The sequence below is a fragment of the Oculina patagonica genome, chromosome 8 (assembly GCF_052425735.1).
Source record: "Oculina patagonica isolate OP01 chromosome 8, crgOcupat, whole genome shotgun sequence".
NCBI lineage: Eukaryota > Metazoa > Cnidaria > Anthozoa > Scleractinia > Oculinidae > Oculina > Oculina patagonica.
The window spans coordinates 21182362-21209645 of NC_135765.1; the positions used below are offsets into that span (position 1 = coordinate 21182362).

Consider the following 27284-nt stretch of genomic DNA (forward strand, 5'->3'; position numbering starts at 1 on the left):
TGCACACACAAAAAGAAACGAAACAAACGGCACACAATGCATGCAGAAGCAATGTCGTTTTACAAGGGGTATGTGATAATTATTAGGAAATTCAGTTTATCCAAAAGTTTACATAAATAAAAGTACCGTATTTATTCGATTAAGCGCCCAACCTCAAATAACCGCCCACCTTGAGGGTAAGAAAAGTTGTAAGCGCCCAGCCTCGATTAAGCACCCCCCCCCCCCCTTAAAAAAAAAAAAAAAACAACAACAACAACAACAACAACAAAAATCCGAAGTGCACACGAGGAGTATTGATTACGGTAGTTAACAACTTAAGTGTCGAATAATTGTTCATCAAAAGTCGCGTTATCTTAGCTTGTAGCGTGACATCTGATATACGGTCAAAAGCTTCGGAACGCTGTCTTGTAATTGTTTACACTGGTCCTTTGAAAGCTTATCAAATGTACATTAGCACTTTCTTTTATACTTTGTTTTAGTCCTTTCTAACTGCCCGGGAGTATTTTGCTTTGTGTTCTACGCGGGAATTTCTTGTTGAGATAAACTTGAATTTCTGTTCATGTAACATTTATTCCTGTGGTTAGTTTCCAATCCTATAAGGTTCTTTTGATTGGTCGAACCCTACTCAACACTTATGATCAGTTGGTTAGAGCGCCCAACCGGTATCTGGGAGGCCATAAGTTCGATTCCCATCGTGGACTCAGATTTTTTTCTTTGTCCCATGCTCGTGTCATTGTTGAAAAATTCATCTTCACTATTCCTTATCACCGAGCTGAAAATTTGCCATCTTTATTATTTACTAGCAAAGCTGCTGTTTTTCAACCAATCAGATGCAGGGCCAATCACTTGACCTACGTGCGTTTTCCTTCCCTTTTGCATACAGCAGCCCTCGTCATATTTTCCCGCGCATATTTTCCTGTTTGCGTGGAGTTCTTATTGGCTGCAGCAAGTCCACCAGTTAGATTCGGAATTAGATCCGAAACTAAAACCAATCGTGGCTTAATCAAGACGCGTTTATTATTATCGTGGTTGTTGTTATCGCTGATTTAAACATCGACCACTGATCGACGTCACAAACCTTATAAACAGTTCTAATTTGAACCATTCAGCGCCTCATTAATAAAAAACACATTTTCATGAAACCTTCAGCAAGAGGTCAAATGAAAAAACATGGCATTTTCGTAAAATACAATTTAAAGAATAAATATGCTCATGATAGGAAATAGTAAAGTGACATGCCAAGAAAAGGTTCTGGAGTGAATAGAAACACGTTACCGAGCTGGAAAATACAACGAAGATATTCCCTCAGTGATTTTATGATCGGCGATTTTGTAGAAGACTGGCTTAAAGAAACACGAGTGGTAAGTATTACAACAACTTGCGACTAGATTCATTTCGCGACTAGAATCATTTCGCGACTAGATTCATTTCGCGACTAGAATCATTTCGCGCGCGCAAGCTGCACGCGCATCACTGTTAGAAAATCGCGTGCAAATGTTTTTTGTGGCTACAGGTATTTCTTCCTGTTTGAGTAATTCAGTGTCTTTGTTTTTCCAAAAGAATTTTAAAACCCATCGAATGACTCGTTTCCGTACTAAGGGATGTTTGTCTCTATCTATTGTGTGGTCATGTTTTTAATGACTTTTCTCTTCTTTAAAACAATTTCCTAATGTTAATTTCTAACTTGTCAAAGCAAATGGGAGGTTGTGCAAAGCAAATAATACTTCTGGCAGAACGGGAGAGGTTGAAGTAACTCGCACAAATGACGAGTCGGAGTCACAGTCGTATCAAGCGCAAAGCGACTGTCTATTGAAAATCAAACTGACGGAGTTGTAAGCCGAGTTTCTGATTCCGCTCGGGACTCCTCGCTTATGATCCGGTGAAAACTTACCGGTAGTTGTATGAGTCGCAAGCAGAAAGGAAGTCCTCGGAGTGCATAGTGATTGATTTGTTCTTGCGACTCAGTCAAATGTTATTTTTACTGGAGTACAGGACGGAGTCTAGAAGCGGAATAGAAAATGAAAAAAGAAAATGAAAACGATCTGATTCTTCCGACTCCGACTCCGTGGTGCTCATGACTTCGCTTACGACTCCCATTTTCGATTTTCACTAGGTCGTGAAGCGCTCTTACCCCTCCGATTACGACTCCGACTACGATTGCGTCGCTAGTTAAACCAGACTTTATACAACCAAAGCCAATTCAATGCAAAAACAAATTTAAAATGCGTACTTTTTTATGAACAACGGGAAAAAAGGATCTTGCGCGGTACATGATCTCGCTCAAATAGAATTTTCACATTTCCTACCGGCCACTACAGATCGCGGTAACTTGAGAGTGAAAATCGTCATTTGCGCAAGCAATGCAAGAAATGTGTGATGAACTAAGTGGTGAGTGTTTCTTTTATCTTTTTAGCGACAAAAGAACAAGATCATTGACTATGGAATTTACAGCAGGTACCAAGTTCCCAAGCTCTTCGCTGATTTACCGAAAAGGAAATCGTCGCACGCGCACACGGTAAGGATTCAGTTGGGCGTGTCCCTGTGATCTGTTCCCAAGCCCCATAACACGGAACAAAGGTGTAACAATTTTAACGTTCATATTTCATGCATTATCTGCAGTCTGGGTTTAAGTGCTTGTCATTTATGGGTTACATTTTGGTAAAAATCACGAAGTGTACAGGAGGAGCACATGTACTCAAGTCTGAAAATAAAAAAAGAAGAGGGGCGGGGAAGGATGGTATAGGAGGAGGGAGGAAAGGATGGTATAAAATTGGCGATTAAGTGAATAGCGGGTAGGGCTTTCCACAAGTTGCCCGGCAACCTTTTAGCAACTTTTCATATTTCGAACAACTTTTCCCCCTTTCAGTAACTTTTTTCTTTCGAGCAACTTGTTGCATTTTGAGAATTTCTGGACTGAAGATCTCCGAAGATTGCCAGTGTTGATCGAAAGCCATACGAACGTTTCCGAAGATTAACGAAGTTTGCCGAAGATTTTCCAGGAAAATCCGAATACGTTTCGACTTACAACTCATTATACATTAACACATTACAAAATTAGTCAGCAAACATGACGTCATCGATATCTTCAAGATTTTTTTAAAGTGCAAGAAATCCAATGTAATTCAACAAATGTTTGCCTTAAAATGTTATTTGATACTTCGATTGCAGGGAAATTGCATGAATCTGCTAAGAAATCTTCCTTTTAAAGGGAAATAAGCATATATTTGGAGAAATTTTCTTGATAACAAGTAGCGTTTGGATATTTTGGGGCACCTTTAGAGCAACATTTTTTAATCAAAAGCAACTTTTTGGAGCAACTTTCAAGCACCTTTTTCAGAAAAATTTTGAGCAACTTTTTTAAACTTTCGAGCAACAGCTTTTTGGTGAAATCCTGTTCTAAGAGGAATTTCGGATTACATCTATCATTTGTATAGAGTCCCGTTGCCAGTTACTTGAGAACCTACCTACAAGCTGGCATTTTAACTTTTCAAGGACAAAAAGAGATTCTAAATTTCCAGATGCACACAAACAAAGCTGTTAGGAACCAGTCATTATATAGAGGAGGGGAGGGATAGTGCAAATAGGGGGAGGGTCAATAACTTTTATGGAGGGAAAACAGGGGGGGCAAATGTTCATGAACATGTTTTAAGAGAATGAGGAGAGGGGGAGTGGGTCAACAAAAATGTGCGTCAAATTGGTGAAGGTTAGAAGAATTTGAACATGTCCTCCTTCATTTGCACCAGCAACCCCCCCCCCCCCCCGTCTAAATAATGACCAGTCCCTAAAAGATGTAGGTCTAGTCTTACTTTTCGGCATAGATCTAGTCTTACTTTTCGGCATATGCTTGGTGGATATTACATTTCCTAGAAAAAAATAGATCTTTAGAATCTAGTTCCAGATGATTGAATTTGCAATAACAAGCTTCTCTTTGCTCCTTTCAGGGAAAATGGAAGAATGACATGGAAAGAAAAGAAAAACTCCCGCATTGTAGTGAAAAAGTCAATGGCAAAATTGACCAATCGTCCCCTATAAGAATCCCTGTACCAAATGATCTTTACAAACTTTGTTACAAGCACAGACCTAACAATGCCTGAAATCCAAACTAAGATTATTGCACTTTAACTTTATAGGAAAATCAAATAACTTCATGTTGAGTGTGATTACTATTATATGACTTGGTGCCCAGTATCCATGGCAACTTGGATCTTCATTCTTAGATAAATTTTGCTGACATATATTTATTTTAATATTAATGGGCATATAGACTTTTGAATAATTTTGTACATTGTATGTATTATTATACATTGCACTTAAATGCATGTACCGGTATGCCTAATGTCACTGATAAATAATAACAAATTTGCATATCCAGTTACTCACAGTTGACAACAGCAACAATTTGAATACAGTAGAACCCTGTAACTCGAACTTGGTAACTCGACAACCCCCTTTTCTTTTCTTCCTTTTTTTTTTTGTAAAACCCCTTTTTTTTTTTTCCCCCCCGTCGTCCGGGGAAATGTAGCTTATTTTAAGTCAGTTTTTTGTGACAACCAAAATAAGAGAAATTTTAACTGCATATTAGATTAAAAGTAATTTCTTTTTTGAACCATTAGCCTTGCATTTCTGGTAAACAACTCTTATATGCTAAATACTTTTTTATCATACTACATAATTCTTTCAAAAACCAAGGCCTTTATAGAAAGAGTGTTTTCTGTGGCACGCAGTCAGGCCTCACGTTTGCACTCATTTTAATAAATATTTGCAATCTAAAATGTATATTCTATAACAATTTCAATGATTAAACAGGTGCATAGACTGTAGCTATTAGCCCAGGATCTGTGGCACCTTTTAAGCTTGGTTTCCGTATGACTGCAGAGGATCACAATGGTTCACAGATGATCGCAGAATTGTAGGTTCTCCAATCATATGGAAATAACTGCATCTTGCTACCATTTGCAATCCATTGTGATCATCTGCGATCCATAGCAGACGATCACAGAGAAATATAGGACTTTAGAACCAAAGTTCTATTTCTTGCAATCGTCTGTGTTCAGTAATTTCTGTGATTTTGCAATCGTCTGCAATCAAATGAAAACCAGGCTTTACAGTGTGAATCAGGAAGGTATGAACACTAAATTAATTCGTGGAATATTAATGTGTCATAAAGGAAAATGAACCCTGGGAGAGGAATTAACTAGAAACTGATGTGCTGTTGCTAGAGGCCCTATGCGCCAACTTGGCGGGGGAGTGGGGATATAATATCCATACTTTTCCTAAGATGCATCCCGGGGGGGGGGGGGGGGCCCGGGGGGGGGGGGGGCGCCCCCGGTTTTTGGGGGAAAAAAAAAAAAGCCGCCGGGGGAAAAAAAAAAAAAAAAAAAAAAGTTTTTTGTTTGAAATCTTGATCATAAAATAAAGCCTTACAAACCAAATGTAGCCGGTCAGTGCAAGAATGCATTCACTCCTGACAGGTTTCCCCTGTGTAGGTCTGATTATGAGCAACTTAGATTACTTTGGAAATCTGAGAACAGGGGGAAACACTTTGATTTGCCTTTTGAGTTTATAATGCAGAGAGATCAGCTTAATGACAGACCGTGCCGCTTTAAAAACGATGAAACCCATCCTCTGCTAGCTTTAAATTCTGTTTCCCGTGTCTTTACATTGCCTTTGCTGTCAGAGTCCATGGGTGTCTGGAAGCTTTTCCATACAAGCTCTGCTTGTGTCCCAATAGTTTTCATAGAAATTTGATCACCTTTATCCTTCATCTCATAAAACCACTCCAAAATAGCATCTTCGAGGTTTTCAGAAAGTGGCTTCCTTCCTCCGCCATCTAGTCTTTTCCTATTTTGCCCGTCGCCCGTGCTCGCCTTGTAAGTGAGTTCTGCTTTTTTGCTGCACCATTCCCTTATACGTTTGACTTCCACTCCAAATTTCCTCGCTGCAGCGCGTTTCCCATTGGACTCAGCAAATCCAACAGCTTCCAGCTTAGTTTTCATATCGTACGAGTTTCTTTTCCTTCCCTTTCCGCTTTGATTTGTCAGATTAAAGTCAGTGATTGAACCGCTTGGGTATCTCTCGTCTAAGTGCATAACCATCGATACAGAGTCCAGACTTAGATCTAACGAAAATTATAAAAAATAAAGGTAACCATGTTATAAAAACAACTAACTTATATTATAACAAAACAGATTGCTTGGAGTACGACTTATGGGCGCTAACCTGGTAATGTTTCCAACCGTTCGGTTTCAATGTTGTCAGCCGCCATGTTTGATTAATCCACTCCTACCCCCTAGGGTTTTGGCACGCTCCATGCCCCAGTCCCCCAGCCATCTGCGAGCTGGAGGCCTGGAGCCTGTTCTTTTCATTGTTCTTATGGTATGAAAAAAAAAAGTTTTGTACTGGTCAGACTGGTATGGTAATCTAGGAGCCATAATCGCGGAGTAACTTTAAAAAAAATACTGGATTCAGATTGTACGATAGCGGTACAATTTATCCTAAATTTTACTCCCTGGGAGTAACTATTACTGGAACAGCCCAGTCCAATAAATTTTCCAACAAACACGATATATAGTACGGGACGAATAAGCCTGCGAGCAGGCAGCCGAGCAGGCTCCCGATCTGAAGGGCCCTTCTCTCCCCCTCGATTCTCTTTCTGTTTTCTGTTCGCCCAATCTTTGACCAAAGAGCGCGTTCACAGGCTAGGAACGAATATGTAACATTTGAAAACTTTCCAGTGAAAAGAACCATTTCATTTTATTTCCCACCAGAACTGCCAGGTATTTCAGCGAGGTTATTGTGCACTAAGCACAATGGTACAGTGATATTTACAGCATTTAGGTAAAAGCGAGAAAATATATAGGAATACTTCTGAAGGCATTCCACAATTTTTCCGAACATTTTTTAGTTTCCAACTGGTTTCTCTGTTCAAATGGAAAGCGCCCCTGCAGAGCAAGACCGCGCCGGCTAAGAAAAACGAAAAGGCTACGTAGATACATGAAGCCATTCAAAAGTAATCCAAAAGAGATTGGATTTTAACAGATAACCAACTTGAAAAACAGCCGGTATTTTTGAGCCCCAATGTAACAATCTTTGCTTACTAATAAATGCCATATTCTTGAGCCATACAGTGGTCGTGTAAGAACTAATACTGTTAATGATTAAAATGTACGGATAATGCAATAATTCTCGTTACAATTTTGTGTCTTCCTGCTCGTGTCAAGAAGGAACTGAAAGTAACGCTGAACAAAGGGGCTATATCCCCCCCCCGAAATTTGGGGGGCTCAGCCCTCCAAGTTTTGATGCCGAAAATTTCGCAAGCGCAGCATAAAAATGTCAAGATATTCCTTCTTGTGAGTCAGCTCAAAAATCTTTGAAACTCCCTTGGTGGTTTTCAGGAATCTTCTTTTAGCTTCTATAAAAATTTAAAAATTTAAAAATTTTTTCCCTTTTTTTCCCAAAGGGAAGCTTTTTTACTTTAAAAATTTTTCAGAAAAAAAGCAGTTCCCCACCACTTATTTTACCACAAAAGAGAAAAAAAAAGGAGAAAAAAACCCCCCCCCCCAATTTCCTTGAATACAGCTCTTAATTATGGCCAAGTTGTAAACGTTTCTCTATAAAGAAAGCTTTACTAAAAAGCAGGGACCGTGGAGATCATTTTGAAGTGGTAGGGCTAAAAAGCTGGCTAAGACAAGCAAGCATTAGGGGTCACTTTTCCGCTGTTTATCATGTGGAAATTCATAGCGGAGTTCCAACGCGCGCGATCGGAGCATCCATAAGCAAATGGTTTTGGGGGTCACCGCCACCCCCGTACGTACGCACAGATTAGGCCTAGGGACGAGGAGGTTTTCCACCAGTGGCTAAAGAAAAGAAAGGCAGCAAATAAAGCTCGCAGGGCAAGACAAAATGTAGACAACGGATAAAATTACTCAGCGACACTACGTATATACACAGCAAAAGATCTGAGAGGTTTTTTTTTTTAACTGCTCTATTTTGTTTGTCTTTTTTCAAGTATGAGTGCATCGAAACCTCGATGCGCCTTTACGCAAAAAAATGTGCTCTCGTTCAATCGCTACACGGTTTAATTTTAATTTTATTGGTCTCTGGTCGCATTTTTCGTAGCCGTACAACGAGCAATTGACGTTATTTTCTATCGACTGGGTGATGTGGACGTTTCAGTTTGATCTCAACGAAGTTATGATATGAAAACGCGGGAAAATTTGTTGCACGGTGTTTGCTGTGTAGGCTGAATGAAACCGAGAGTAAAAAGAGTGACAGAGAACATTCTTTCTCATAGATGTCCTCAAAAGTCATTTATATTAGTCCGTGGAATTGTGGAAAACGAAAATTGTTTACGAGGAGACCGAAATAATTGCGAATGATATTCCCTGTGCAAGTCCAGTTTGCTTGTTTCTGTTGTTTGCTGTTGAATCTGCGGCTGCCATCATGAAGAATAAGCTAAGCACTACATAGATCAAGTCCGCTGAAGAAAGAGACAGGACCCTGATGCAAGCTAACAACCTCCTACTGAATTGCTGAGCCTGATTTTATGACAGGAAATTTCATGATGTTTTTACTTTCTGAACGCAGTTTCGATAGATTCCGCGTGGGCAAGGTTTAGTTTTTATCCATTTTATAGTTCATTTTTTAAATAAATGTGGAGCTTCGCTTTGAGGCTTACCTATTGCTATATATTACATTATCCTTTTCATGAGCCCTAAAAGTCCTAAAAAATTAACCCAGCCAAAAAAGTGGTAGGACTATAGCCCTACCAGCCCCTCCCCCGCGGTCCCTGAAAAGTCGTTTTCTCTGGACTGCCTGGTGTCTACTTGTGGAGTATGAACGGAAATCAAACACAAATGCGAATTTGAAAGAACTTTTATTGCATGCCTAAATTCAATCAGGAGGATCAGGCAGTCTACTTCTCATCGTTTGATAACTACATATTTCTTTTCCAAAAACTCTTAGACTCTTCTACCATATCCTAAGTAATAGAAAATGAAGTTATTCAAAGAATGGATAATCTCCTTGAAGAAATTGGAAGGTGGCAACACTATACAAAATCTCTTGTTGAAGAACAAATCATGTATAAATTGTCCTAGGCAAGGGAGGGTTACAGTAATTTCCTGATATTGCAGTGCACATCCCTACTATTGTATATGTTTTCAAGTACAAAAGTTGCAGTTATTTAATTTTTCCTTTTCGTGTCCCACACTTTCTTGCAATTGTGACAAGTCTTTCTCAGCCACCCAGGAGGGCTTCCATTCCACCAGATATTCTTTAGTCTCTTTATTGTGCTGAAAATTGATATTGAGAGTTGTTACTTTTAAAAGTAAATGGTATCACGAATTTAAAAGCTGTTAATATTTCGTTAAGGTGATTCAAACTAGACTGATATCAATAATTGTGCCTTATCTGTTGACATGTTGCAAAAACATCAACAATGCTAGCTAGTCTCATACCCAATCGTTACTAAATTTATGAACAAAAAAAAACAGCAGAAAATCCATTGGGTTAAGAAGGTTGGTCTCGTTTAGGGGTTTGATCCCTGGGATCAGAAGCAGGTAAAGGCAAACCTGATTGGTTATATAACTCAACTACTCCAACAGAGCAGGTTTTATATATCTTTCTACTGATTCTTCATAGATGCAAAAGGTTTAAATTGATTTACCATTCTTGGATTAATCCTCTCCTTTAAAACTTTTTTAATGGTTCACTCCCCATCGCCTCTGCACTGATTTTCCAATTGCTGCCTCTTTTTCATTTGGTGCCAGTTGTAGCATTGGGGGGTAATGTCCAGAATAAACCTGAAATTCATTGCATTTTGTTCAGATATTTGTCAAAGGACATACAGTTGCATCTTCGAAACATTACTCATTAAAAGTAGAGTAATCCATGAGTCATTAATTTGTTTATTATACATGATGTACGCTGTTTTACCTGGGGTGGGGTTGAGGATGAGGGTGAGGGTGGGGCTAACTTAATAACAAGAGGCAGTCAAGTTTGTTTTTATTCATGGTGACAGCTGTGTACATCTACACCACTTCTTAGGATAATTAAATACTCATAAAGTACCCTTCTTTAAAACGCCGTAAATAATTTAACGTCTTGTATTCAATTCATACTTGTGTGTTAAACAGCTATCTTGTGAAGTATCAAACCAGTACCTTACTACTAAGGATTATTCAAGTACCCATAAAGTATCCTTCTTTAAAACGTATTTAATTTAACGTCTTGTATTCAATTCATGCTTGCGCGTTAAACAGCTATTAAGTGACCTATCTATAAGCAGTACCTTACTTCCAAGGATTAGTCAAATACGCATAAAGTATCCTTCTTTAAAACGTAGTTCATTTGGTGTCTTGTAATTAATTCATTCTTTTGAGTAAAGTAGTCATTAATTAAGTTGAATATTTAACTGCGATCGTTTTTGACAATTTTAAAACCCCTATAAAATACGCCGGGATATTTAACGTGGGAGGCTCCACCCGAAAGGGGTACCTTTTTCAGGCTTCAGGTATGTAAAAGGATAGCGATTTCACAAGTTTAGGTATATGAAAGGGCATGAAAATCCGTCATTTAGGTTTTTAAAAAGGCCTATAATTAAAAATATTTCGAACAGACGCACTTTATGGCTGTATTATTTTAATTTAATAAGCGCTACATAAAAATGACAAGAAAATTAAACGTCCTGTTGGGCTATGCCACGCCTTTTAGGTATATGAAAGGGGTACCTTTATCAGTAAAAGTTATACAAAAGGGGTACAGTTTCTGTCAAAATGGTATATAAAAGGGTAAGGGGTAAGAGCTTGGGGCGGAGCCTCCCCATATAAATCTTTTTTGAGTGCCCCCCCCCCCCCTGGGGTATTTTACATCTAAATGAGGTGTCACGCAAGGGCCATTGTAAAACCACTTTCCTAGTATTTTAATTCTCGGTAACTCTAAAATTAATTTCGTCATCAGAAGACAAATGAAAAAGTACTTTATTATTGGTGATGAAGCGCTGTCTACTGCTTTATAAGGCTTAACTCTACCAAAGTGAAATGAATATTTTATTCGATGATGATCGCGCGATCTTGCGAAACGCTTGTAAAGTTGCTTTGCGATTTCATCTCAATTTTCTGTTCAAAATTCGGTAAAGAGTAATCAAAATAAGATGAATTGTTCATTTTTTGCTGGACCACAGCGGAAGAAATGTAGCCTGTTCCAGGCGTTCGGTTAGTTTCCCCTCCCCATTTTTTTTGGCCGTTTCTTGCGCCGCTTCCCAACTAACCAAACGCCTGGAACAGGCTAGAAGAAATGCCACAAGCGATTTAGGGATACCTTTTTTCAGTAAAAGGTATACAAAAGGGGTACAGTTTCTGTCAAAATGGTATATAAAAGGGTAAGGGGTAAGAGCTTGGGGCGGAGACTCCCCGTATAAATCTTACCCCCCCCCCCCCGGGGTATTTTACATCTAAATGAGGCGTCACGCAAGGGCCATTGTAAAACCTACAACATTACAAAGAACACTTTCCTAGTATTTTAATTCTCGGTAACTCTAAAATTAATTTCGTCATCAGAAGACAAATGAAAAAGTACTTTATTATTGGTGATGAAGCGCTGTCTACTGCTTTATAAGGCTTAACTATACCAAAGTAAAATGAATATTTTATTCGATGATGATCGCGCGATCTTGCGAAACGCTTGTAAAGTTGCTTTGCGATTTCATCTCAATTTTCTGTTCAAAATTCGGTAAAGAAAACAGGACAACTCGGATTAATATTAATCCGCGGATTATAATAATAATAGATTATAATAGGATTATTATAATCCAGTAATAGATTATTATAATCCAGTAATAGATTATTATAATCCAGTAATATATTATTATAATCCAGTAATAGATTAAGGCACGGCAAAAAATTGGAAGGATTAGATTATTATTAATATTATAATCCGGATTAATATTAATCCCTATTATAATCCCGATAAAATTTCTTGAATGTTCGGATAACAGATATGTCTATTTGACTATCTGACAGATATGTATATGACAAACACACTGCAGACTTACAACACAGGACTGACAGAACATAAGTCACTAATCACATCCGTCAAGGTGACGGGCCTACACGACTCCTACGTGTATGTACCTTTGCCGTTCTGTGTTAAGTTCGGTCTTCCGACCTTATTAATCGGGCGTGGCCGATTTAAGGTTTACCCTTTGGTCGTCCTAGAGCGTAGTCTCCTGGCGCGGCCAAAAAGACGGGGATAGCTCGGGGTTGCTACAAAACCGCTACGGGTGACGCATACCGCAATGGTTTTCATTTTAGTTTTGACAGGAAATCGTTGCAGGCACACTTGGTCGACTTTTGGGTTAATGTGTAATCAGGTTGTGTTTTTTTGCTTCGGCGGAAGGACAGAGAAAAAAGCTTACGGTGCAAAGTACAGTATGGGGCCCAGTTCTCGGCCACTTTTGACGTAAACTTGTATTTCTTACCTCAGAAGAACCGCAGGAACTTGAAATTTCTCCTAGAGCTAGCTACATTATTCAGCTTTTTGGTGTAAAGCTATCGACCGGTCAAAAATTAATTTGCCCGAGCAATAATAAAAATAAACGCTCCATTTGTGGGCCCAGTTCTCGGCCACCTTGGCCCAGTTCTCGGCCATTTTTGACGTAAACTTGTATTTCTTACCTCAGAAGAACCGCAGGAACTTGAAATTTCTCCCAGAGCTAGCTACATTATTCAGCTTTTTGGTGTAAAGCTATCGATCGGTCAAAAATTAATTTGCCCGAGCAATAATAAAAATAAAAGCTCCATTTGTGGGCGCATTTCTCGGGCACCTTGGCCCAGTTCTCGGCCACTAAAAAGCTTGTGCGTAATTATCTGTAAAAAAAATGCTCAATTAATTTTCATAGTCATAAAATCACTCTGTAAACCTATTTATGTTATATCGATCCCAAATTATTTTTATGAGGCTTTGTTTTACTTTAGAAAAGAAGGATTTCAACGCGCCTAGTTGCTTATGTGCAGGTTCTGGCAAAACCGCATTGTGTGACCCGTGCATTTAGATGGTTTATTTTGCAGTGAAAAGGTCTTGAAAGATTTAAGTGTTGTAGAAATAATAGACAAGACAAGAGTCAGCTTAAAACTTAGAGATAAGATTGAACTTTATTTTTAAAACATTTATTTCGTTCATTCTGGCAGCAGCAGATGAAATTATATTAAAAACCAAGCGCTAAGCTGTGATAGCGAGCAGGGTGGCCGAGAACTGGCAAATACGCAAACGTCGCAAGAAAAAATTTCGAAGCAAATTAAGACCAAAAAATACAACGGTTCAACGAAAAGTTAACTAAAGCAGAAAGCTGAATTATTCTACGTTTCACATGCCAAAAATTAGCTGGTATGGTGGGGGCTTTTGGATAAAATACGAATTTAACTACATCCATGAATTTTAAGGAGCCGTAAACAAACAAATTTTTCGGGAATGCAAATTCACCTACCTCCGCGTAAACTCGACGTGTGAGCTTTCTATATCGAATTGAACGATCAAACTCAAGATACTTAAAGCACATGAATCAGTCTATCGTTTGAAGGAATTACCTTTTTCTTTTAATTCAACTGGAGTGTGAAAAAACGCGTTAAACACAAAGTGGCCGAGAACTGGATCCGGCCGAGAACTGGGTCCCATACTGTACTGATATTCACCATTGTGAAATTGCACTTACTTTGACAAGTTAAAGTTATTTTTGTAAATGAAAAAGGTAACGTCATTGATGTCACGCAGTGTTTTTTTTTAGCAAACTAGATGGTTTGCTGGTTTCTGACTATGAATGGGGGTGTGATCTTGCGGTATATTTTTTGAGCCTGATTCCGCCGTAAAACTTTTTTTTTTATTTAGGAAGAACTGTGTCGATTTTCATTTCTGAACAATTGGTCGTCAAGTTGTTTGTCACAAAGAGTAGAATGTTTGTACAGCATGTTTTGGAATTATTTTAGATTTGGTTAGTAAGACGCTTCTGAAGACCTGAGCAAAACATTGGGAATGTACAGTATTAATAGGAACTTGAATGGAATTTTTCACAAGTTGGATAAAGGTATCAACTGAAAAAAATGGACTTCAAAATGAGAACTTGGATTTTGTTGTAATTAAATTTTATCGCGGATTGGATGCATAATATCACGGCTTTGAAAGTCTTCAAATAATTAGAAAGGTTCCTTTCTTCCTTTTGACCTTATTGTTATTTTCATGTATTGATTATTCGAAAGTGGTTTTCGTTGATACGAAAAAAAAAAACGGGTTTTCACTGAATTGCTTGAAGTATTTTTAGACGTGATAATATTGGCTTAATCAAATTACATTGTGCACGAAATATTTGTTATTCTTTTGTCTTGAAACTTTGAGGAAATTGAAATTTTTGTTTGACAGTAGTGTATGAAAGGCATTTTATAGAACTGAATAAAAAATAAGAAACATTGATAAAGGTTATTTCAAAGATTTATTTTGCCTGATTTTGAAGGGTTTCAGGAGTTTTAAAGAGTGCTGGTAAACGGCTGTATGTTGTTTGTGATTACGGATCTTATTTAGTTTCGAGCGCTCTAATTTTTGAAAGGTTAAAACAGGTTAAAACCGGGCGGTTTCATGAGTTTTTTGGGTAGAAAGGTACGGTGGTGGTCAAAAAAAAATGTTTAGAAAGGAATGACTGTAGTAGCACGTAAGTCGGAGGTTTGCGTGAGTCACGGGGTATAGTATGCGTGAGCTGGATTTCCGGCGTCATAACGGCATGTTTTGTTTACTGAAAGATACACTCGACGTTTAGTTAGCTAAGTCGGCTTGGGAAACTATTTTAAAAATGAATGTTGTAATAGTTAATTAATAGTAATCTAGAATTAACCCACTCTCGATTGGAGTCTGTTCTGGATTCGCGCTACCTTTTCGCCGCGAAGGAATTTTGTAAAATTTCGCTAGTGGAAAGAGGTACTGTAAGAACAGTATCAATAACTCAAAAGGAGGAACTTCTTTGTAGCTCTGAATTAAGACGTATGATAAAATTTTAGAATAAGAAACTTTCGATATATGGTTTTCATATTGTTTTTGTCAATTTCCTTTTGTGGCAGATTTTTTGAGAATCAGCTTTTCTTTCGTGTGATGACAGACACAGGACAGAACGAGAGGTGGATGAGAAAGATGCCGAAGATGATTAGGCACCGAAAAACGACAAGAACCGTCAAGGACTTATCTTTCGAGGGCGGGGAGTTTTGGCATACTGTATTTTGAGGACTGGACTGGACTAGTAAAACGCGGACTAGTAAAACGCGGACTTGTAAAACGCGGACTAGTATAACGCGGACTAGTAAAACGCGGACTTGTAAGACGCGGACTAGTAAAACGCGGACTCAGGTAAAACGCGGACTTGTAAAAGGCGGACTAGTAAAACGCGGACTAGTAAAACGCGGACTTGTAAAACGCGGACTAGTAAAACGCGGACTTGTAAAACAAGCGCTTGTAAATCGGATAAAACTAAACGGTTTAGCAAGCGAAACAATTTGTGTTTGAATCTTTTTTGTGTTTCTTCGACGGCATATTTCTAGCTTTTTTGAGCACTCTATGGTCTGTTTTAGCGTAGAGATGTTTTTGCAGTATAGCACATGTTCGTTCTGCAAACCCCTACTAAAACAACGGGATTGATGCTATGAGTTGTGTGCATATGTTTCTTTCTTTCCACTACTTGACGTCTGTTGAATGCAGTCGTTTGTATTGCTCGCACGAGGTAGAACGGGGCCCGTCCAGAAATCAACAGTCAATGGTAAATAAAGGTGACGGGCCTACACGACTCCTACGTTCGTGACATTAGAATATTTGCCGTTAAATGTTTAAATTCGGTCTTTCGACCTTATTTGCTTTTGACTTCTTTCTGAGGGTACTGTTTTAATTTGGGGGCAGTATGTGGTAAATAAAGGTGACGGGCCTACACGACTCCTACGTTCGTGACATTAGAACATTTGCCGTTATATGTTCAAATTCGGTCTTTCGACCTTATTTGCTTCTGACTTCTTTCTGAGGTTACTGTTTTTTTGAGGCATTATGTATTGAAGAGAGCCGTAAGATGATTGTGGCCAGGGAAGTGTCTAGAGGCGTTTTACAAGTCCGAGTTTTACTAGTCCGCGTTTTACTAGTCCGCGTTTTACCAGTCCAGTCCAGTCCAGTCTAGTCCTCGAAATACAGTATGCCGGGGAGTTTTAGTATAAACAAAAACGTCTGCAAGTCCCAAAACACGAAGTGTTTCTATGCAGGCTGAATTCTTTTTTGGTTAAACCGGCGGTCATGTAGGTCTACAGAGATGCATATGAAAATTCGTAGCTGAGCAGCAATTAGTGAGAGGTATTTCAGGGATCTCTCGGAACTTTTGGCGCGTGGGATCAGCGATTAGAATCTGAGACGCCCATGGTGGGGGATGGAGGTAGGGGATGAATTGGGCCTAAAAAGAGTCACGTTTGATAACAATTAAGAGGTGGGGGGCGGGAGATAGAGACGAGGTCTGGGACCGAATAGCCATGTTCCGACAACTTGTGCCCAGAACAGGTGGTTTATTTTGCGGGCGCGTGAAGCGCGATACAACGAGCGCGAAGTGCGAGGGCGAGCGTGAAGCGCGGAAAACTTGCAATGCGATCAAGTTACGATTTCATAAAGCCTTCATCAATTGCTATTACAGTAATGGTATGAAACAAATGTTCAATCATTCATCAACAAGTTGTGATCATTTTCTTGACAATAGTAGTTCTCCGGTAAACAGTTGTAGTACTGTCCCATCAAAGTGCAATGGCTGGAAAATATCGAAAAGCACACGACCTTCAGGTGAAACCGCACCTTACAGTATTACCAATACACTGCACTTTGCTAAGTCTTAAAACTTTACATTTTCTAGTCGTTTACTTCAATCGTTTATTTGTATTGTGTGAAATACATTTATAAATTGAAACCATCATGTCATTAAGTAATAATGCAATCTCGACAACGTTCTAGATATTATATTATGCACACTAATACAGCTCATGCAAGCCCTGTGACTTACACAAACACAGTCGGACTGAGTGCTACTTAAGTAACTGCTTCGTGGTTTCTGCTGTACTGAACCCTGCCTTTCAAGGCAAAGCGCCCGATTTTAAGCTTCTCAAGCTTCTCAATGTTCTTGTTTGCTTCTGACTTCTTTTTGAGGGTACTGTTTTTATTTGGAGGCATTATGTATTGAATAGAGCCATAAGATTGTGGCCGACCAAGGAAGTGTCTAGAGGTCATGATTAGTCCGTGCTGCGTGGCTTCCGTTTGTAGAGTTGTACTCTGCCACATGTTGTGCTAGTTCAGTTTGTTTTGGCTCAATGCTATTTGCAAGATATGCTTTAGGCTCTCAAAATGTTCGCCCTGGAAGGACAAGATATGAATGTTCCGTGAAAATGTAAACTACATGCATTTTATTGACGCCGGGCCCGGCATTTTAATCAATACTGTTGCAAGATGTATCGTCTTATCACAGATTATCTTGGTCCGGCTTCGCCAGAGACTGTTTCAGCTTTACTATGAAAAAGCTGAAAGTTGGTTTCAGAGAGACACTCTGTGTTGTAAAGGCAATGCTTCTTGCATTATTTTGATTGAGCGCTCTGTCTTTTTAGCTCGATGTTTATTATTTTTAGCCTCCCTTGTTCGTTGTGTTGCGTTGGCACCACATGATTCAAATCTAGATTTGAAATCTTTCACGCGCAAGTCTGTTGACTATTTTGCGTTTTGTATATGCCAGTATATGGTTCAGTTTGAAAGCTTTGGACTAGGATTGAGATTTATTATTAAGATTAATATTAATTCGATTAATATTAATCTTACATAAGATTAATATTAATCCTAATGGATTAAGGCACGGCTCAAACCTCAGTAATAGATTATAATAATCTATTACCGGATTATAATAATCTATTACTGGATTATAATAATCTATTACTGGATTATAATAATCATTAGGATTAATATTAATCCGATTAATATTAATCCGAGTTGTCCTGAGAAAATAAGATTAATTGTTCATTTTTTGCTGGACCAAAGAAATGCCACAAGCGATTCAGGAGCATTTCCCGCCAAGGTCGTTAACTGAGCAATTCGATTGGCTGAGCTAAATCACGTGGGACAGACCTCGCGAAGAGAAATAGTTCGCTTCACCTCCGTCACATCAGACATACGGACTAAAACAATGTTCTTTCTTTGTTTGAACGCTTACATATCGGTCCTATCTTGAGGAAAGTTCTTCTTTGTTGGAGTTGTTCGAAAATTGCGGGTTAATTCGAGCTACATAATGGACGGTCTGCAAGAATTCGGCAAGTCACCTTCGAGACTGAACTCTAATGGCAAATGCACAGTGCTGTCAGAACAACAACATAAGCTTATGAACAGTGCTGTCAGAACAACAACAGTGAATGAAGATCAACACAATTTTTACTGAGGATCTTTCACATTAAGGTGATGACATTTTACTAAATAACGATTCTTGTGAGTTGTGTGCACGTATTATAAGTGGCCATGCCGTAAAAAGCCTACGAAAACTTACGGAGACTAGGAAAACGACTTATGGCCTAATTACATGATCCGGGCTGGCGCGGTTAGGCGGGCTGGCTCGGTTTGCCGAGATGACTTTCAGGGACGGCGGAGCCGGGGGGGCTGGGGGGGGCTTTAGCTCCCCCCCCCCCACTTTAACAGAAAAAATTAAGAGTTAATAAGAGAAGAGTCTCTTAAGCCATCCACTTCAAGTCACTAGTCAGCCCCCCAGTTGGAAAAATGCTCCGCCGTCCATGACTTTCAGCCCGGTATTACATGTGCCCGGTTAGCCAGGCTGGCCCGGTTTGCCGAGATGACTTTCAGCCCGGTTATAGTAGAATGATCAGAGCACGAATGATCTTAATCACCTTTTTCCGGCAATTTGGTGGTTAATTTTTTGCAGTTATGCAGCTGGATGGGTTACGTTACCTCTACATCCTATTTAGAAGGAGAAGCATTGATTTTTTCGTCGGATATTGTGCTCGGAAGAGAAAATTAATGCTGGCCTGGTTAACGCGATTACATGGAAAATTTTCAGCCCGGCTAGCCGAGATCCCGGCATCGTGATACCGAGATCTTGGCTAACCGGGCTGGCCCGATTGTCATGTAATCGCGAAATTGATTTTTGTTGCGTTTAACAGACGTGCCGAGATCTCGGTTAACCGAGCCAGCCCGGCTAGCCCGGCCAGCCCGGCTCATGTAATCAGGCCCTTAACCTCCTCGCAGCACATTTGGTTCTTGAGGTAGGGGTTAATAGTAAACAATAACAAAAGGAGATATATAACACATCATACATTTGTAGAGTAAACAAAAATCCCAGGGGGGGTACTCCGGCTTGTAAATGACGGGGATGATCAAAGGATTTTTTGGGGTTTGAAATGTTTCGATTCCGGGATTTTTTGGGGTTGGAAAATTTGGCAAGTATTTTTTGGGTGACTTGATTTAAATAGGGGATTTTTTGGATATTAAAAACAAACTAAAGTGCCTTGGCGCGGCCTTGGCGTATTTATGCGAATAAAATACAAACAAACATAATGTTCTTGCCCGGGGTGATCTTGTATTCTTGTTTAGTTCTTAATGTTATTGTTGAGAAACAGAAGTGTTATTGGGTGTCTCTAGCATTGTTAAAATGACTACCAGATAAAAAAAAATAAATTCATAAAGTACGATGAATAAACAAACACAACCGTTCAATTTTTTACGGTTTACTTTGTGATATATTATTTTCCCACCTGCCAATTTAGGGGTATAATTTGACAACGGATTTTTTCGGGGGGGGGGGGGGTATTTTTGGTCCCGGGATTTTTTGGGGGTAATGTCGGAAGACTTGGGGATTTTTTGGGGTCCTGAGTTTTACCAGACGTGTATGTTAAGCCCCTGCAGAATGCTAAAGAGGTGTCATCAAGATGCATGTAAAAGTAAATGATCAGGGCTAGTAACGCATCGTCACACAGCTGTGGAGAATAACAAAATAGATCAGAGTTTGTAACGCATCATCATACACTTGTGAAAAATAACAAAGTGAGAATAAAGGAAAGTAACTGGGTTAGTAGAGTAATAATAACAAAAGGATATTTGTAACGCGTCATATTTCTGTAGAGTAAACAATAACACAAGGAGATATGTAACACATCATACATTTGTATAGTAAACAAAAATATAAATATACATGTACGCAACATAATTTTGTGGAGTTAACAATAACATAAGAAGATAATTTACACATCATATATTTCTATAGTAAACAATAACGTAAGAAAATAAGCAACATAATTGTTTACTTACCAGGTGTGTGTGTTTACTCCTTCGATGCCAAATAGGTGTCGTCAAGATGCACGTAAAAGTAAATGATCAGGGTTAGTAACGCATCGTCACACAGCTGTGGAGAATAACAAAATAGATCAGAGTTTGTAACGCATCATCATACACTTGTGAAAAATAACAAAGTGAGATAAAGGAAAGTAACTGGGTTAGTAGAGTAGTAATAACAAAACGATATTTGTAACGCATCATATTTCTGTAGAGTAAACAGTAACAAAAGGAGATATGGAATGCATCATACATTTTTAGAGTTTAGTTAACATAAGATGAGTAAAGCATAATACATCTGTATAGAAAACAATAACATAATAAGATATGTAGCGTAACAAAAGGCTCTAGAGTAAACAATAACATAGGAATATTAGTAACGAAATATTTTACTTACAAGAGGTGTTTGTAGCCCTTGGATGCTATGTAGATATCAGCTAGATGCATGTAAAAGTAAATGATCAGCGTTAGTAACGCATCGTCGCACAGCTGTGGAGAATAACAAAATAGATCAGAGTTTGTAACGCATCATCACACACTTGTGAAAAATAACAAAGTGAGATTAAAGGAAAGTAACTGGGTTGGTAGAGTAATAATAACAAAAGGATATTTGTAACGCATCATATTTCTGTAGAGTAAACAATAACACAAGGTGATATATGTAACGCATCATGTACATTTGTATAGTATACAAAAACATAAATAAACATGTTACGCAACATAATTCTGTAGAGTTAACATTGACATAAGAAGATAAGTAACGCATCATATACATCTATAGTAAACGATAACGTAAGAAAATAAGCAACATAATTGTTTACTTACCAGGTGTGTGTGTTTACCCCTTCGATGCCAAATAGGTGTCGTCAAATTGCATGTAAAAGTAAATGATCAGGGTTAGTAACGCATCGTCACACAGCTGTGGAGAATAACAAAATAGATCAGAGTTTGTAACGCATCATCATACACTTGTGAAAAATAACAAAGTGAGATAAAGGAAAGTAACTGGGTTAGTAGAGTAATAATAACAAAAGGATATTTGTAACGCATCATATTTCTGTAGAGTAAACAATAACACAAGGAGATATGTAACGCATCATACATTTGTATAGTAAACAAAAATATAAATAAACATGTAATGCAACATAATTTTGTAGAGTTAACATTAACATAAGAAGATAAGTAACGCATCATACATTTGTGTAGTTAACAGTAACAAAAAGAGATATGGAACGCATCATACATTTTTAGAGTTAAGTTAACATAAGATGAGTAAAGCATAATACATCTGTATAGTAAACAATAACGTAATAAGATATGCAGCGTAACAAAAGGCTCTAGAGTAAACAATAACAATAACACAAGGTGATATGTAACGCATCATACATTTGTATAGTAAACAAAAAAACATAAACATCTTACGCAACATAATTTTGTAGAGTTAACATTAACATAAGAAGATAAGTAACGCATCATACAATTTTAGAGTTAAGTTAACATAAGAAGATGAGTAAAGCATAATACATCTGTATAGTAGACAATAACATAATAAGATATGTAGCGTAACAAAAGGCTCTAGAGTAAACAATAACATAGGAATATTAGTAGCGAAATATTTTACTTACCAGATGTGTGTGTAGTCCTTGGATCCTTAGAAAACGTCGTCTAGATGCATGTTAAAAAAAAGGTCAGGGTTAGTAACACATTGTCAAACAGCTGTGGAGAATAACAAAATAGATCAGAGTTTGTAACGCATCATCACACACTTGATAAAAATAACAAAGTGAGATTAAAGGAAAGTAACTGGGTTAGTAGAGTAATAATAACAAAAGGATATTTGTAACGCATCATATTTCTGTAGAGTAAACAATAACACAAGGAGATATGTAACGCATCATACATTTGTATAGTAAACAAAAAAACATAAATAAACATGTAACGCAACATAATTTTGTAGAGTTAACATTAACATAAGAAGATAAGTAACGCATCATACAATTTTAGAGTTAAGTTAACATAAGATGAGTAAAGCATAATACATCTGTATAGAAAACAATAACATAATAAGATATGAGTAACAAAAGGCTCTAGAGTAAACAACAACATAGGAATATTTGTAGCGAAATATTTTACTTACCAGATGTGTGTGTAGTCCTTGGATGCAAAGACGACGTCGTCTGGATGCATGTTAAAGCAGATCATCAGGGTTAGTAACGGATCACCACACAGCTGTGGAGAATAGCAAAATAGATCAGAGTTTGTAACGCATCATCATACACTTGTGAAAAATAACAAAGTGAGATTAAAGGAAAGTAACTGGGTTAGTAGAGTAATAATAACAAAAGGATATTTGTAACGCATCATATTTCTGTAGAGTAAACAATAACACAAGGAGATATGTAACGCATCATACATTTTTATAGTAAACAAAAAAAAAAACATAAATAAACATGTAACGCAACATAATTTTGTAGAGTTAACATTAACATAAGAAGATAAGTAACGCATCATATATTTCTATAGTAAACAATAACGAAAGAAAATTGGCAACTTAATAGTTTACTTACCAGGTGTGTGTGTTTACCCCTTCGATGCCAAATGGGTGTCGCCAAGATGCATGTAAAAGTAAATGATCAGGGTTAGTAACGGATCACCACACAGCTGTGGAGAATAACAAAATAGATCAGAGTTTGTAACGCATCATCATACACTTGTGAAAAATAACAAAGTGAGATTAAAGGAAAGTAACTGGGTTAGTAGAGTAATAATAACAAAAGGATATTTGTAACGCATCATATTTCTGTAGAGTAAACAATAACACAAGGTGATAAGTAACGCATCATAGATTTGTATAGTAAACAAAAAAACATAAATAAACATGTAACGCAACATAATTTTGTAGAGTTAACATTAACATAAGAAGACAAGTAACGCATCATACAATTTTAGAGTTAAGTTAATATAAGAAGATGAGTAAAGCATAATACATCTGTATAGTAAACAATAACATAATAAGATATGTAGCGTAACAAAAGGCTCTAGAGTAAACAATAACATAGGAATATTAGTAGCGAAATATTTTACTTACCAGATGTGTGTGTAGTCCTTGGATGCTAAGAAGACGTCGTCTAGATGCATATTAAAAAAAAGGTCAGGGTTAGTAACACATTGTCAAACAGCTGTGGAGAATAACAAAATAGATCAGAGTTTGTAACGCATCATCACACACTTGATAAAAATAACAAAGTGAGATTAAAGGAAAGTAACTGGGTTAGTAGAGTAATAATAACAAAAGGATATTTGTAACGCATCATATTTCTGTAGAGTAAACAATAACAGAAGGTGATATCTAACGCATCATACATTTGTATAGTAAACAAAAAACAAATAAACATGTAACGCAACATAATTTTGTAGAGTTAACATTAACATAAGAAAATAAGTAACGCATCATACAATTTTAGAGTTAACATTAACATAAGAAGATAAGTAACGCATCATACAATTTTAGAGTTAAGTTAACATAAGAAGATGAGTAAAGCATAATACATCTGTATAGTAGACAATAACATAATAAGATATGTAGCGTAACAAAAGGCTCTAGAGTAAACAATAACATAGGAATATTAGTAGCGAAATATTTTACTTACCAGATGTGTGTGTAGTCCTTGGATCCTAAGAAGACGTCGTCTAGATGCATGTTAAAAAAAAGGTCAGGGTTAGTAACACATTGTCAAACAGGTGTGGAGAATAACAAAATAGATCAGAGTTTGTAACGCATCATCACACACTTGATAAAAATAACAAAGTGAGATTAAAGGAAAGTAACTGGGTTAGTAGAGTAATAATAACAAAAGGATATTTGTAACGCATCATATTTCTGTAGAGTAAACAATAACACAAGGTGATATGTAATGCATCATACATTTGTATAGTAAACAAAAAAACATAAACATGTAACGCAACATAATTTTGTAGAGTTAACATTAACAGAAGAAGATAAGTAACGCATCATACAATTTTAGAGTTAAGTTAACATAAGAAGATGAGTAAAGCATAATACATCTGTATCGTAAACAATAACATAATAAGATATGTAGCGTAACAAAAGGCTCTAGAGTAAACAATAACATAGGAATATTTGCAGCGAAATATTTTACTTACCAGATGTGTGTGTAGTCCTTGGATGCAAAGAAGACGTCGTCTAGATGCATGTTAAAGCAGATGATCAGGGTTAGTAACGCATCGTCACACAGCTGTGGAGAATAGCAAAATAGATCAGAGTTTGTAACGCATCATCATACACTTGTGAAAAATAACAAAGTGAGATTAAAGGAAAGTAACTGGGTTAGTAGAGTAATAATAACAAAAGGATATTTGTAACGCATCATATTTCTGTAGAGTAAACAATAACACAAGGTGATACATGTATGTAACGCATCATACATTTGTATAGTAAACAAAAACCATAAATAAACATGTAACGCAACATAATTTTGTAGAGTTAACATTAACATAAGAAGATAAGTAACGCATCATATATTTCTATAGTAAACAATAACGAAAGAAAATTGGCAACTTAATAGTTTACTTACCAGGTGTGTGTGTTTACCCCTTCAATGCCAAATGGGTGTCGCCAAGATGCATGTAAAAGTAAATGATCAGGGTTAGTAACGGATCATCACACAGCTGTGGAGAATAACAAAATAGATCAGAGTTTGTAACGCATCATCATACACTTGTGAAAAATAACAAAGTGAGATAAAGGAAAGTAACTGGGTTAGTAGAGTAATAATAACAAAAGGATATTTGTAACGCATGATATTTCTGTAGAGTAAACAATAACACAAGGTGATACATGTATGTAACGCATCATACATTTGTATAGTAAACAAAAACCATAAATAAACATGTAACGCAACATAATTTTGTAGAGTTAACATTAACATAAGAAGATAAGTAACGCATCATATATTTCTATAGTAAACAATAACGAAAGAAAATTGGCAACTTAATAGTTTACTTACCAGGTGTGTGTGTTTACCCCTTCGATGCCAATAGGTGTCGCCAAGATGCATGTAAAAGTAAATGATCAGGGTTAGTAACGCATCGTCACACAGCTGTGGAGAATAACAAAATAGATCAGAGTTTGTAACGCATCATCATACACTTGTGAAAAATAACAAAGTGAGATTAAAGGAAAGTAACTGGGTTAGTAGAGTAGTAATAACAAAAGGATATTTGTAACGCATCATATTTCTGTAGAGTAAACAATAACACAAGATGATATGTAACGCATCATACATTTGTATAGTAAACAAAAAAACATAAACATGTAACGCAACATTATTTTGTAGAGTTAACATTAACAGAAGAAGATAAGTAACGCATCATACAATTTTAGAGTTAAGTTAACATAAGAAGATGAGTAAAGCATAATACATCTGCATAGTAAACAATAACATAATAAGATATGTAGCGTAACAAAAAGCTCTAGAGTTAACAATAACATAGGAATATTAGTAACGAAATATTTTACTTACCAGAGGTGTTTGTAGCCCTTGGATGCAATGTAGATGTCGTCTAGATGCATGTAAAAGTAAATGATCAGGGTTAGTAACTCATTGTCAAACAGCTGTGGAGAATAACAAAATAGATCAGAGTTTGTAAAGCATCATCACACACTTGATAAAAATAACAAAGTGAGATTAAAGGAAAGTAACTGGGTTAGTAGAGTAATAATAACAAAAGGATATTTGTAACGCATCATATTTCTGTAGAGGAAACAATAACACAAGGAGATATGTAACGCATCATACATTTTTATAGTAAACAAAAACATAAATAAACATGTAACGCAACATAATTTTGTAGAGTTAACATTAACATAAGAAGATGAGTAACGCATCATACAATTTTAGAGTTAAGTTAACATAAGAAGATGAGTAAAGCATAATACATCTGTATAGTAAACAATAACATAATAAGATATGTAGCGTAACAAAAGGCTCTAGCGTAAACAATAACATAGGAATATTAGTAGCGAAATATTTTACTTACCAGATGTGTGTGTAGTCCTTGGATCCTAAGAAGACGTTGTCTAGATGCATGTTAAAAAAAAGGTCAGGGTTAGTAACACATTGTCAAACAGCTGTGGAGAATAACAAAATAGATCAGAGTTTGTAACGCATCATCATACACTTGTGAAAAATAACAAAGTGAGATTAAAGGAAAGTAACTGGGTTAGTAGAGTAATAATAACAAAAGGATATTTGTAACGCATCATATTTCTGTAGAGTAAACAATAACACAAGGAGATATGTAACACATCATACATTTTTATAGTAAACAAAAAAAACATAAATAAACATGTAACGCAACATAATTTTGTAGAGTTAACATTAACATAAGAAGACAAGTAACGCATCATACAATTTTAGAGTTAAGTTAACATAAGAAGATGAGTAAAGCATAATACATCTGTATAGTAAACAATAACATAATAAGATATGTAGCATAACAAAAGGCTCTAGAGTAAACAATAACATAGGAATATTAGTAGCGAAATATTTTACTTACCAGATGTGTGTGTAGTCCTTGGATGCTAAGAAGACGTCGTCTAGATGCATGTTAAAAAAAAGGTCAGGGTTAGTAACACATTGTCAAACAGCTGTGGAGAATAACAAAATATATCAGAGTTTGTAACGCATCATCACACACTTGATAAAAATAACAAAGTGAGATTAAAGGAAAGTAACTGGGTTAGTAGAGTAATAATAACAAAAGGATATTTGTAACGCATCATATTTCTGTAGAGTAAACAATAACACAAGGTGATATCTAACGCATCATACATTTGTATAGTAAACAAAAAACAAATAAACATGTAACGCAACATAATTTTGTAGAGTTAACAT

General features: G+C 37.0%; 1 protein-coding gene and 3 long non-coding RNA genes across 4 annotated transcripts; 1 reads left to right on the forward strand and 3 right to left on the reverse strand.

The window, feature by feature from the left end:
• The first annotated feature begins 1102 nt into the window (after positions 1–1102).
• Positions 1103–4123, forward strand: LOC144662753 (uncharacterized). The gene is made up of 3 exons (XM_078523653.1): positions 1103–1361; positions 2414–2515; positions 3942–4123. Exons 1-3 carry the CDS (start codon positions 1236–1238, stop codon positions 4092–4094), a joined length of 381 nt encoding a protein of 126 aa, XP_078379779.1. The 5' UTR covers positions 1103–1235; the 3' UTR covers positions 4095–4123.
• A 95-nt stretch (positions 4124–4218) lies between these two features.
• LOC144662759 (uncharacterized) lies at positions 4219–4404 on the reverse strand. Its single transcript, XR_013572520.1, has 2 exons — positions 4343–4404; positions 4219–4265 (listed from the first exon to the last, which is right to left on the reverse strand). It is a non-coding gene; the product is annotated as an uncharacterized LOC144662759 (long non-coding RNA).
• Positions 4405–8860: 4456 nt separating this feature from the next.
• On the reverse strand, positions 8861–19257 carry LOC144662760 (uncharacterized). The gene is made up of 3 exons (XR_013572521.1): positions 18402–19257; positions 18082–18365; positions 8861–11197 (listed from the first exon to the last, which is right to left on the reverse strand). It is a non-coding gene; the product is annotated as an uncharacterized LOC144662760 (long non-coding RNA).
• A 685-nt stretch (positions 19258–19942) lies between these two features.
• LOC144662757 (uncharacterized) lies at positions 19943–25503 on the reverse strand. Its single transcript, XR_013572518.1, has 5 exons — positions 25395–25503; positions 24532–24623; positions 21193–21286; positions 20344–20437; positions 19943–20012 (listed from the first exon to the last, which is right to left on the reverse strand). It is a non-coding gene; the product is annotated as an uncharacterized LOC144662757 (long non-coding RNA).
• Between the last annotated feature and the right edge of the window lie 1781 nt (positions 25504–27284).

Bases quoted from the DNA above. Each gene is read 5' to 3' on its own strand.
- LOC144662753 (XM_078523653.1), top strand. From the start codon at position 1,236: ATGCCAAGAAAAGGTTCTGGAGTGAATAGAAACACGTTACCGAGCTGG. The intron at 1,362-2,413 runs GTAAGTATTACA...TTATCTTTTTAG, and splicing joins GGCTTAAAGAAACACGAGTG to CGACAAAAGAACAAGATCAT. The intron at 2,516-3,941 runs GTAAGGATTCAG...TGCTCCTTTCAG, and splicing joins AATCGTCGCACGCGCACACG to GGAAAATGGAAGAATGACAT.